Source organism: Palaemon carinicauda, chromosome 18 (assembly GCF_036898095.1).
Source record: "Palaemon carinicauda isolate YSFRI2023 chromosome 18, ASM3689809v2, whole genome shotgun sequence".
Classification (NCBI taxonomy): domain Eukaryota; kingdom Metazoa; phylum Arthropoda; class Malacostraca; order Decapoda; family Palaemonidae; genus Palaemon; species Palaemon carinicauda.
Window position 1 is genome coordinate 39,336,794 of NC_090742.1, and position 12,943 is coordinate 39,349,736.

The following is a 12,943-nucleotide window of genomic DNA, read 5'->3' on the forward strand; positions in this document are numbered from 1 at the left end:
GCACGTTCTGCTACGAGATGTCCTCGCTACTCCGGACCCATGATGTAAGTTGGTTCTAATATGTTTCCTTTTGGTATCCTTTGGCGATGATTTGATCCGGATTAATGTATGCATTGCTTATTGAGGAGAACGGTCTTCTCCTTCATCACTAATCCCCTCACTTCTTTCAGGATGCTGATGAATCTCTCTGGCCTGCAAGAGAGGCTCTTCACCCTTGGGTATCAAGGTTTGGAAGGAATGCTCCATCTAGAGGTCCCTATCTCCTCGGAGTGTCCTCTCTAAGGTTGGACGTCGACCCCATGGACGGGCAGGTAGGTGGGGATGAGTTTTGAGCCTTCAGCTTTGCAATTACCTGCGTCACCGACCTAGGACCCTTAAAGGATCCTGATGTTCATGTTACCTTGCATAAAACCGTGACTGCTAAAAGCAACACATTCTAGGGAAAGCCAAGGGGCTATGACGGAGCTCAAAGATATGGTGGTGAGTCGGATCCGTTCAGGAACTCGGATGACTCCCCCTACAGCCCCAGGCGTATCGAAGTAACCTCCTTCGATAAAAACAACGCATAGATATTTGCCTTACATGTTCCATATATAGATGGTACCATAACTCTGGATGGCATAGACGTCCGGCCTCTGGGGGACCTAGAATTTACTCTCAGGTACTAGAATTCCCATTCAACGGATTCGTTCGATTGAAAGAGCATGCCTTGGTTAGGTTAGACAAGGTACCGAAGGTAACGGTATTATTTCCTAAAGGGCAGGCCCGATCTGTCTGGACCAGAATGTTGTCGGTCTGGGGGGTACGATAATTTCAAGCTCACACCACACAATGGGGAATACGCCATATCTACAACTGCTCTCATTGTTGCCTTGCCTATTATGGATAAATGGACAGGTCTTACTATTCAAACTGACAAAGAAGGTTCGGCCATACCGGCTCTTAAAGAGCTGGACCCCACCTCGGGGAGACCCTAGCCTCGATTTATCCCACTGAGGCTTTGTTTCGGATATTCAGGAAGAACCAATCTCTGCCCTTCCAATTCGACCTACACGTTTGGTGGTCTGATCGGATTAGTTGTGGGAAATACGTTCTGTCTGAGGCCTCTATCAGACAGGAATCGATAGTCGGTTACCCACTCGTCATCACAGTCTTCCTCTGATTCGACGTCTATGCATCCGAATCCCCCTCATCAGGTGGTCTACCTCACTCATTCCCCAGGTACACAGCCCAACCCCGTTTGGATGTCCTCGCCTGCATACAGCCCTAGCTCCGAACCCTCAGGCTCCTTTCGTTGACACCAGAGAGGAAGCTACAGGAGTAGAAGACAGTTCCGCCATCGAGGCGGACCTAGGAAAAAGGGGCCTCGGGGAAGGAAAGGACCTAGATTCACTCCCTCACAACGATGTGGTCCCGGTAGGGGGGAGACTTTACCACTTTCGAGACCATTGGACCTTCGGTCCGTGGGCTCATAGCATAATCTTTAAAGGTTTGAGGTGGAAATGGCCACAAGGTCCTCCTCCTCCACCAGTGACCTTCTCCCAGAAATCCACCCCCATCTTGAAAGAGTACACCACAGAGTTACTCAAGAAGAAACCAATCAAACGGGATCGATCACTGAAGTTCCAAGGCCGCCTGTTCACAATTCCGAAGAAAGGCTTGTCGGCATTGAGAGTGGACCTGGACTTGTCAAGCTAAACTCTTACATTCTCTGCGACAAGTTCCGGATGTTGACTATCTCTCAGGTACGGACCTTACTTCCCCGTGGGGCCGTCACCACCTCTGTCGATCTTACCGACGACTATTATCTTGCGCCTATAGCTCGAAACTTCTCTTCTTATCTGGGTTTCCGCCTAGGCAGGAAAGCCTTTGCGTTCAAGACATGCCCTTCGGCCTCAACATTGATCCCAGGATATTCACGAAATTGGGAGAGACAGTGTTAGAACAACTCAGGAACCAAGAGATACAGATCATTGCTTATCTGGACGGTTGGCTCATTTGGGCCCGGTCGGCCATAGAAGGCAACAGAGCTACGAAGGAAGTACTTCGATTTCTCGACAACCTGTGATTTCGGGTCAATCTCCAAAAGTCTCGCCTGCAACCATCAGGCCACTTAGAATGGTTAGCCATTCAGTGGGACCTTTCGAAGCACACGTTGTCTCTCCCTTCCAAAAGGTAAGAGGAATAGTTTCCAAGATCAAGAATTTTCTCAAACACAAACAGGTGGCCAGAAGAGCCTTAGAAAGTATCCTCGGCCTTCTCCAATTCACTTCAGTAACAGATCTCCTATTAAAAGCCAAACTCAAAGACATCAATCGAGTTTGGAGAAAGAGAGCTACAGTACCTATAAGAGACAAGGTCTCGAAGATCCCCTCTGTCTTGAAAATGAGACTACGCCCATGGTCCGAACCGAAGAACCTCTCCAAATTGGTTCCTCTACAATTCTCACCTCCACAAGTGACATTCCATACAGCCGCGTCTCTAAGTGGATGGGGGGATTACTCCGAACATCAGATGTTTCAGGGCTCTTGGTCACCCGCCATGAAACAGTCCCATATCAATGTTCTCGAAGCCATGGCAGTGTTCTTGACCCTGAAGAGAGACTCTCCTCCGAGGTCGACCCACATCAGAGTAGTGTCAGACAGCACAGACGTATTACACTGCGTCAACAGGGGAGGATCCAAGTCACCCAACCTGAATCAGATCCTGGTCACTATCTTCGCCTGGGCAACAGAAAAGAACTGGTTCCTGTCAGCAACTCACCTAGCGGGAGGCCAGAATGTGAGAGCGGACTCACTATCCAGGACGAAACCACTGGAGGCAGAATGGTCTCTAGACATAATTTCATTCCGGTGGATACTCAGGCTGGTTCCGGGCCTCCAGGTAGATCTATTCGCAACTCAGATGAATCACAAACTTCCTTGTTATGTGACCCCAACCCTGGACCCTCAGGATTATGCCATGGACGCATTACCCCGGGATTGGAACCATTAGAAGAAGATTTCACTATTTCCCCCAGTGAATCTTCTAAAGAAACTTTTACACAAACAACGCTCCTTCCGGGGCGCAGTGGCTTTAGTACCACCTCACTGGCCAAGAACAGTTGGTTTCCTCTCCTCCTCGAGTTGAAACTCCGTCCCATCCGGATCCCGTTCCTCAAACTGACCCAAGTAATCCAAACTCACTGTGTCAGATTACTCAAGGATAGCCAAAACTCTAACTTTGTGGACTACAGGAAGTTTGCAGCTCGTAGAGACGCGAACATTGAACCGGAAAACGATCTCTTCATCGAATCGGACAAAAGGGACTCGACAATTCGCCAATATGATTCGGCCGTTAACAACTAGCAGATTCCCTAAGAGTTCAGACCATACTCGTATGTCCCCGAATTTAGCCATCCCTTTCTTGAGGTTCCTATTTGACAAAGGCCTAACAGTTAGCACTTTAACCAACATCAAGTCAGCTTTGAAGAAGATCTTCCTTGTTGGGTTCAACATTAACCTAGCTGATTCCTAATTCTCATCAATTCCAAAAACATGTGCTAGGCTTCGACCTTCGGTTCGGCCACAAAAGGACTCTTGGTCTCTGAACGGTGTCCTCAAACTTGCGACGGACACGGACAATGAATCCAGCTCTTATATCACTCTTCTTAGGAAGACTTTATTTCTAACGGCTTTGGCCTCAGGTGATGGAACATCAGAACTAGCTGCTCTCTCACGAAACCCGGAAAACATAGATTTCCTCCCTTCAGCCGAAGTACTCCTTTCTCCAGACAAAGCTTTCCTAGCTAAAAAATGAGGATCCGCAAAATAGGTGCTCCCCTCGGAAGATTATTCTTCTTCCCAAGGATCTTTTCTCTGTGTACAGTCACTACTCTCAAGGCCTTTTTAGCTAGAACTGCCACCCGCTCGTCTGGCCCCTTGGTTATCAGGGAACAAGGAGGTACTATTTCCATTCACGGTATCAGGCAACAAATCCTCTACTTCATTAAACATACTAATCCGGAATCATTTCCCCAGGCTCATGATATACGGACAGTAGATACCTCCAACAATTACTTCCAGAACAGGGACTTTGATGATTTTAAAAAATATACGGGTTAGCAGTCCCCTATGGTTGTCAAACGCCACTATCTAAAGATCTTACAGGCCCTTAAATACCCGACGATGACAGCGGGGAGCCTTATCCCTCCCCATTAATCTCTTCTTCTTCCTTTCTTCCATCTCTTCTCTTCTCCCTCCTACCCGCCACTCACACCACGTCGCCACTCTCCTGGGTAGTTCGTTAGCCCTATGATATTTGCCATGTTTAATTCCTATGGTTTAACTGTTATTGTAGTTACCGTTCCTTTAATGTTTAGATATGCTTAGACATGTAAGGTTTGATGCCTTTTGCGATTCGACACTCAGTTGATTCCTTGTCGTCATAATTATTTAGCCTTACGTTCCCTATGTCATTTGGCTAGTTGGTAATTGGACGTTTACTTACATTATTATATTATACTATTGTCGTACATGGTGATTGTATTCTCCTCATTATGTTATTACTTTATTGGGCTTGGAAGGCATTCTCTGGTACATTTTCACCGGCCGTCACAGGTCGACCCAGAAAAGGGATTTTGACGAAGGAAAAATCTATTTCTGGGGAGACCTGTGACGCCCGGTGAAACCCTTCCCGGTTATTTTTGTACGGACCCACCCTTTCCTTGCCAAGCCATATGTTCTTGCAGAAGGATGACCTAGAAGGCGTTCGTGTGGGTGACGTGGCGTGGTCCAAGTGTGGTTTCTGGGGTCTTTGTTACGGCCCTTCCCTTTGATGGAGGAGTTATCTAAATGGAAGACAGCCTGTGAATAGTGGTTTTCACACGCCCCTGATGTATACACGACACTCACGAAGTGCTCGCGCGAGGGTAGTAACCTCTGCATTCCATGCTTTTAATTTTCTCTGGTATATTTGGAAGATTTATATCAGAAAAAGTAGAAAGAAGGACTTTTTACACCGGCCGTCACAGGTCTCTCCCCAGAAATAGATTTTTCCTTCGTCAAAATCCCTTATATATATATATATATATATATATATATATATATATATATATATATATATATATATATATGTATATATATATATATATATATATATATATATATATATATATATGTATATATATATATATATGTATATATATATATATATATATATATATGTATATATATATATATGTATATATATATATATATATGTATATATATATATGTATATATATATATATATATATATGATTCAAGCAATAAGTGAACCACAATATGGTAAGGGATTACTTGTGTGTAAAAAGCTACTAGTAATGACAATCTTAATCCTGTTTTAAATCCATCTCCCAAGATGATAAAAAGTAACACAACATTATCTGAATATTGAAGTACACTGTACAGTATTGTACAAAATCTACAGTATTTCCTAAATGGATAATGCTGTTAAAAGTAAAAACTGTAATTAGGAAAAGTCTGACAACATTATCCTATGAAATACAATCCAATTAGCATCATTGAAATGAATACCATTGTTGCTGGTTACTTTTTAAAAAATATGAGCAAGAACACATATGTAGCCGTAAGCATTATTGGGTGATAACAATAAATTGCAATATCCAAGAACCATTCCAATAAGCTTGTATGTTATTCATCTATACCGCTAGAAAACTATGGTCATTACCAATCATATTGATCAACAAACAATACTGTACCTCTAAATAACGGAGAAAGAAAGTGACATATTTTAAAGTAAAGAACAACTCACTATAATGATGCTTAAATGGTGACTGGATTCCCTTAATGACTCTCTTATATTTAGGTTTTGTATACTCGAGTGTGGGCACCTCTGTGGAACATAGAAAATGCTGACATTTTGATACTTGGCAGCATGTTTTTAACAATTTTGGTGTTATAATGGGCGGAACCTGAAAGTAAATAAAAATTAGTAAAATTTAAACTACATTTAGTAATCAAACTTATGTTTCACAAAGATGAATTATCTATATTAGACTTTAGCTCCAGATTATAGCAATAGCACCCTGTCACAAAAGGTACATAATTACAGTACTAAAAATAAAAAGTTGGAATAATCAGTCAAAAAATAAATGGCAAATTTAAAAAACCTTTTGATTTTTGAGAGGGATAAGTTATTGCCTTGCATTTTCTGTACTGTGTGTTACTTCTCGAACTAATATAGGTGTTGCTTTTATCTATTTTTCCTTTTTCATCCAAAGCTGCTAGCTTGGGTTACTTAATGTCCATATTAAGCTCAAGCCTGATAAGAAAAATGTTGATGGAAGTAATCTAGTGGGGTCATAATCTGAAGGAAACACCAGATCTACCTTGTAACTCTATACAAACCTGGGTCCTTTAGGTAGGGAATATGTTTTCAGCATGAGCTCAATGGCCGTTGACATATTTCAACAAGCAGTTAAGCAACAGGTGGAAGCAAGCATGAGGTACACCACCCCATTACCTGTCAAAGTATCTTCACTTATGAACATTCAACTCAAGAATGAGAGACTCAGGTCTGTATAGCTAGAAAAAAATACAAATTACTTAAAAAATTTATGATATGTTCCTAGGTGAAATACAAACCATCGTCTTTTAGATAAAGACTCGATTTTTAGTGCGGATATCCCCATAGAACTAAATTGGATGGTTATTTTTCTTCTCTGGAAATGTCAGTATACCTGGTCCTGTACAAGAACAAAGGAGATGACTCCAGCAACCTCCTATCTGTCTATCATTTGGATGAATAGGCTGATAGGGCCTGGCCTGTCCAAGAAAATTAATACTGTACATGGTCAAAGGAGGGATCCCTTCTCCTGAAAAGGATAGTAGCCCAGAATAATAGACCTGGCCAATGAAGACCAATGAGTTGGTATATATTCCTTCATCCTCCCCCTTATCTAGGGAGGATGGAGGAGAACTTAGCTAGATTCTAAAGAATGGAGCTCAAAAGTGTAGTTTACCAGCATCAAGTCATATCTAGCGAGTAATGCTTTGACTGCTTTGTCCCTAAGCGATGGACAGAAAGAATGGATGTGAAGAGTCCCACATTCTGCCTCCATTCCACTTACATCTATACGTCAACATAGTCAAGAAGCTTACAATCCCATATGGGATGTACTTTATTATTATTATTATTATTATTATTATTATTATTTCTATTATTATTATTATTATCATTATCATTATCATTAATTACTATTATTATTATTATTATTATCATCATTATTATTATCTATTATTATTATCATTACAGTATTATTATTATTATTATTAATTATCATTAATATTATCAGTATTACATACATACATATACCAAGGCACTTCCCCCAATTTTGGGGGGGTGCCGACATCAAACAAATGAAACAGAAAAGGGAACCTCTCCTCTCTACGTTCCTCCCAGCCTGACAAGGGACTCCTCCTCCTCCTCCTCCTCCTCCTCCTCCTCCTCCTCCTCCTCCTCCTCCTCCTCCTCCTCCTCCTCCTCCTCCTCCTCCTCCTCCTCCTTATTGTTATTATCATTATTATTACTATTAATAATTGTTAATCTTTATTAATTATTGATTATTATTATTACTAATTATTATTATTATTATTATTATTATTATTATTATTATTATGATGATGATGATGATGATGATGATGATGATGATGATGATGATGATTACTACTACCTAAGCTACAACCCTAAGTGGAAAAGCAACATGCTGTAAGCCAAAGGGCTCCAACAGGGAAAAATAGCCCAGTGAGGAAAGGAAATAAGAAAAATAAATTATGTATAAGAAGTAATGAACAATAAACATAAAATATTTCAAATAAATTAACATTAAAATAATATTTTCATAATAAAATAAATTTTTGAACATACTTACCCGCTGGTTATATAAGAATGGCTAAAGTCCCTGGACGCCCGGCATAAATATTCAAAATCTTGCGGCTATCGCAGATATGCCAGGTGTATGCAAGCGCCCTTGCGGAAGAGAGGCCGAACTAATCCAACCACTTCAGATCTTTCCTTGCCCCTTGGTCTCTAGAGGGGAGGAGGGTGGGATTATAACTTATATAACCAGCGGATAAGTATATTCAAAAATTTATTTCATTATGAAAACATAATTTTTAAACATAAAACTTACCCGCTGGTTATATAAGAATGGTTGATTGACACCCTTGGTGGTGGGTCAGAGACAACAAGGTATTGGAAATTCACTTAAGAGTTACACATAACAAACTTAAGAGGTTCGTACCTGATATGGAAGCAGACTGCTATGGTTCTCTGCCTCATTCTGTCTGCTATCCTTATAAGATCCAGCGGTCCACCCAGGGGGCTGATGATTGATCTCTAGGAGCTGTCAAACGGTGCCATAACCTATAACTTGACAGGACCTCAACTAATACCCTTGTTCCGGGCGCTCTCAAGGAACAACATGACCACCTGACCAAATCAACAGATTGCGGAAGACTGACGACCAATCTCCATATACAACCATAAAAACTAAACAAGTTCCAAGAGATAGAAAAGGGTAATAGGAATTATGGGAGCGTAGTGATAGATCCTTCACCTACTACCGCATTCGCCTCAAAGTGTAGCAGTCCTCAAAAAGGGTCTGGACACATTTCAAGTAATGGGATGCGAAAACAGATTTACTTCTCCAAAACGTTGTATCCATTACGCTTTGCAGAGAACGATTTTGTTTAAAAGCTACCGAAGTAGCTACTGCTCTTACTTCGTGTGTTTTCACCTTAAGCAGTCTACGCTCTGCCTCACCACACTGGGCATGAGCTTCTCTAATCAAGAGCCTTATGAAAAAGGATAGAGCGTTCTTCAACATAGGCTGCGAGGGCTTCTTAACTGCACACCAGTGAGCCTCCGTGCTGCCTCTCAAACTCTTTGTTCTGTCCAAATAGACCCTTAGTGCCCTAACAGGACAGAGCACCTTTTCCACCTCATCGCCCACTACATCATATAGATTAGCAATCTCAAAAGACTTCGGCCACGGATGTGGAGAACGCTCATTCTTGGCCAGAAAACCCAGCTGCAAGGAACATATGGCTTTCTCGTCTCTGAAACCAATGTTCTTGCTCAAAGCATGGGCCTCACTGACTCTTTTAGCTGTAGCTAAGCTCACCAAGAAAAGGGTCTTCAAAGTTAAATCCTTATAAGAGGCTGAGTGCAGCGGCTCGAATCTGTCACTTAAGAGAAATCTAAGAACTACTTCCAAATTTCAAGCTGGTGAATCTTGATGACATCTCTTAGAAGTTTCAAAAGACCTAAGAAGATCTTGTAGGTCTTTATTGTTGGAGAGATCCAAATCTCTATGCCTGAAAACAGTTGCCAGCATACTTCTGTACCCCTTAATAGTCAAGACAGATAAGTTATGCTTAGTTCTAAGATCTAAGAAGAAATCGGCAATCTGTGTTATAGAGGTACTGGAAGAAGAAACCGAGTTAGCCCTACACCATTCTCTGAATACCTCCCACTTGGACTGATACACCCTGATGGTAGAAGTCCTCCTTGCTCTTACAATAGCCTTGGCTGCCTCCTTCGAAAATCCTCTAGATCTTGCGAGTTTTTCGATAGTCTGAAGGCAGTCAGACATAGAGCTTGGAGGTTTAGATGGTTTATTGCCAAGTGGGGTTGTCTGAGCAGATCTGGTCTTAACGGAAGGCTTCTCAGCACGTCCACCATCCATTCCAGTACCTCTGTGAACCAACTTCTTGATGGCAAGAAAGGAGCAACTAGGATCATGCTGGTCTCCTTGTGAGATACGAACTTCTGCACCACCTTGTACAGGATCTTAAAGGGTGGGAATGCGTACACATCCATGTGTGACCAGTCCAACAGGAATGCGTCTATGTGAGCCGCCTCGAGATCCGGAACTGGGGAGCAGTAAGTCTCCAGCCTTTTCATCTTGGAGGTTGCAAACAGATCTATGAGGGGACGACCCCATAACCGCCACAGCTTCCTACAAACATCTAGGTTTAACGTCCACTCTGTGGGGAGAACTTGGTCCCTCCTGCTGAGTCTGTCCGCACTCACTTCTTGACCTCCTGAATGAAAATTCTCCTTTCCTTCGCCCATACAAGAAGAGATTTAGCCAACTCGTAAAGAGATTTCGAGTGGGTCCCCCCCCTGCTTTGCTATATACGCTAGGGCCGTGGTGCTTTCCACATTGATCTGAACCACCTTGCCTAGGACCAGATTCTCGAATCCCTTGAGGGGTAAGTGCACAGCTAAAAGCTCCTCTTGATTGATATGAAGAATCTCTTGCTCTTTTGTCCACCGACCTGAGATTTCTCTTTTCCCTGAGGTTGCTCCCCACCCCGAGTTTGAGGCGTTGGAAAATAACACGAGGTCTGGGCTCTTTTGCTCCAACGAGAGGCCCTCCTTGAGTCTGTGAACGTTGTTCCACCATTGAAGGTGCGTTCTGATTGTACTCGTAATGGGAAAACTCTACCTGTCGAGACTGTCTCCCTTCTTCCAATGCACATTGAGATGAAATTGAAGGGGACGTAGGTGCAGCCTCCCCAGAGAAACAAACTTTTCCAGAGATGAGAGGGTCCCCAGAAGGCTCATCCACTCTCTCACCGAACTAACGTCCTTCCTCATAAAGGCACAAAGCCTTAGGAGAGCTGACTGAATCCCTGCAGGAGATGGAAAAGCCTGAAAAACCTGACTATGAATCTCCATCCCCAAATAAAGAATCTTCTGGGATGGAGTCATCTGTGACTTCTTTGAACTTACTAGAAGTCCCGACTCTTTTGCCAAATCCAAAGTCATCTGAAGATCCTTCAAACAGCGATCGGCTGAGGGAGCTCTTATGAGCCAATCGTCAAAGTACAGGAAGGCCCTGATGCCTCTTGAGTGCAGCATGCTCGCCACATTCAGCATGATCTTCGTGAATATCAGAGGGGCTGTGCAGAGACCGAAACATAAGGCTCGGAACTGGAAGACCTCCTTTCCGTACACGAACCTCAGGTAACATCTGCAACTTGGATGTATTGGGACATGAAAATAAGCGTCCTGGTGGTCCAACGATACCATCCAGTCAACTTTCCTTACTGTTGCCAGCATGGTTTTCTGAGTTTTCATGGTGAACTTCGAATTCTGGACGTAGTTGTTGAGGGCACTTACATCCAGAACCGGTCTCCATTCCCCCTGAACTCTTGGGAACCAGGAACAAACGGTTGTAAAACCCTGGCGATTCCAAGTCCCGCACCCTCTCTATTGCTCTTTTTTCCAGCAAGAGAGACATCTGAAGCTGCATGGCCTGCCTCTTCGGTCCTTCCCTGTATTTAAAGAGATCCACAGGATCTGTGGCTAAAGGAGGCTTTGATAAGAATGGGATTTTGTATCCTTCCTTTAGAACACGAACGGACCAAGGGTCCACTCCCCTTACCTCCAAGGCTTGCCAGAAGTAACCTAGCCTGGCTCCCACTGCTGCTTGAAGGCGAGGACAGTCAGACCCTGCCTCGACTGGACTTAGCTCCTCTTTTCTTAGACTTTCTTGCATCGGGCTTGAAGTTACCTCTCCCGGCAGGCTTACCACGAAAGGGCTGAGCAGTCTGGGAATATGACGTCCCTTCCTTCGTTCTACGGGAAGAGAAAGATGTAGGCAACACTTTCCTAGCTGTTTTGGTAACCAAATCATGAGTAGCCTTCTGAGTCAATGCTGCAGCCACCTCTGTCACTGAATCCTGCGGGAATAGAGCAGAAGACATGGGAGCAAAAAGTAACTCCAATCTCTGACATGGAGTGACTCCCACAGAGAGGAAGGAACACAAAGTTGCCCTCATCTTCACAACCCCTGCAGTGAACAGGGCAGCCAATTCGTTAGAACCATCTCTAACTGCCTTGTCCATACAAGACATAGGCTGGATAAGGTTACTCGTGTCAGTGCCCTTCATCTCCGTTACTTTTCTACCCAAGGCTCCCAGAGACCAGTTCAGAAAATTAAACACCTCAAAAGCCCTGAACAAACCTTTCAAGAGATGGTCAAACTCCGACATTGACCACCACACTTTAGTCTTCCTCATGGCTAGACGCCGAATAGAGTCCACTAGGCTCAAGAAACCCCCCTGAGCAGACGCAGGAACTCCCAAACCTAAGACTTCCCCTGTTTCATACCAAACGCTCGATTTGGAAGCTAGTTTGGCTGGTGGAAAAACGAAACGTGTCTTGCCAAGAGCTTTCTTTGAGTCCATCCACACTCCCATTAATTTCAATGCTCTCTTAAAAGGAGCGGGAGAGAACCATTTTTGTGAAAAGGGATGTCCTAGCTGCTTTACCGAGGGTAAATTCCGAATGAGGAGATCGCAGGGCAACAGGGGTAAAATGGTCTGGAAATAACTCCGTGCGGACCAACATTAGTTTCTTAAGGTCCACCGAATGTTGGGGTAGCTTATCCTCTTCTCCCTCTGAAACGTCATCCAATTTTTCCCCCTGGGAGAAAACCTCATCCGGATCTTCCTCTGACAACTCAGCCACTGGAGTTGTGCCTTGATCAGAAAGGCGACGTTCCTGTGCAGGCGCGTCAGTGCTGACATGGGCACGCTTGTGCTGTTCAATATTCCCATCAGACTGACAATCAATAACCTTGCATTTGTTATCACAATTGGTTTGTGAAACAGCATCAACCTGATGCGCTGCGAAAACAGTCGACTGCTGTGCAGAGACATGGATAGGCTGGCGTGAGGAGTCTTGGATTGACTGCCTAGAACCATCACTGGTAGCTTGACGAATGGTGCCATGGGTAGAATCTGGCTCGCGCTGGCGCTGACGCTCCGCTGCGCCATGGCGCGCCGCTCACACTGACGCTCCGCCATGTCATGGGTTGAATGGTGTGTCGTCACGCTGACGCTTAGCGTCTGCCTGCCGCTGACGCTGACATTCCGCGGCGTCATGG

The 12,943-nt window shown here is 43.8% G+C and overlaps 1 protein-coding gene across 3 annotated transcripts in view; it reads right to left on the bottom strand.

Moving 5' to 3' along the window:
• Positions 1-12,943, bottom strand: part of LOC137657788 (uncharacterized) — a 280,780-nt gene that overhangs the window by 205,061 nt on the left and 62,776 nt on the right. For all 3 annotated transcript variants that reach the window (XM_068392305.1, XM_068392306.1, XM_068392303.1), the window contains exon 3: positions 5,794-5,953. In XM_068392305.1, coding sequence (XP_068248406.1) covers positions 5,794-5,953 — 160 coding nt within the window. The remainder of the gene's footprint in view (positions 1-5,793; positions 5,954-12,943) is intronic.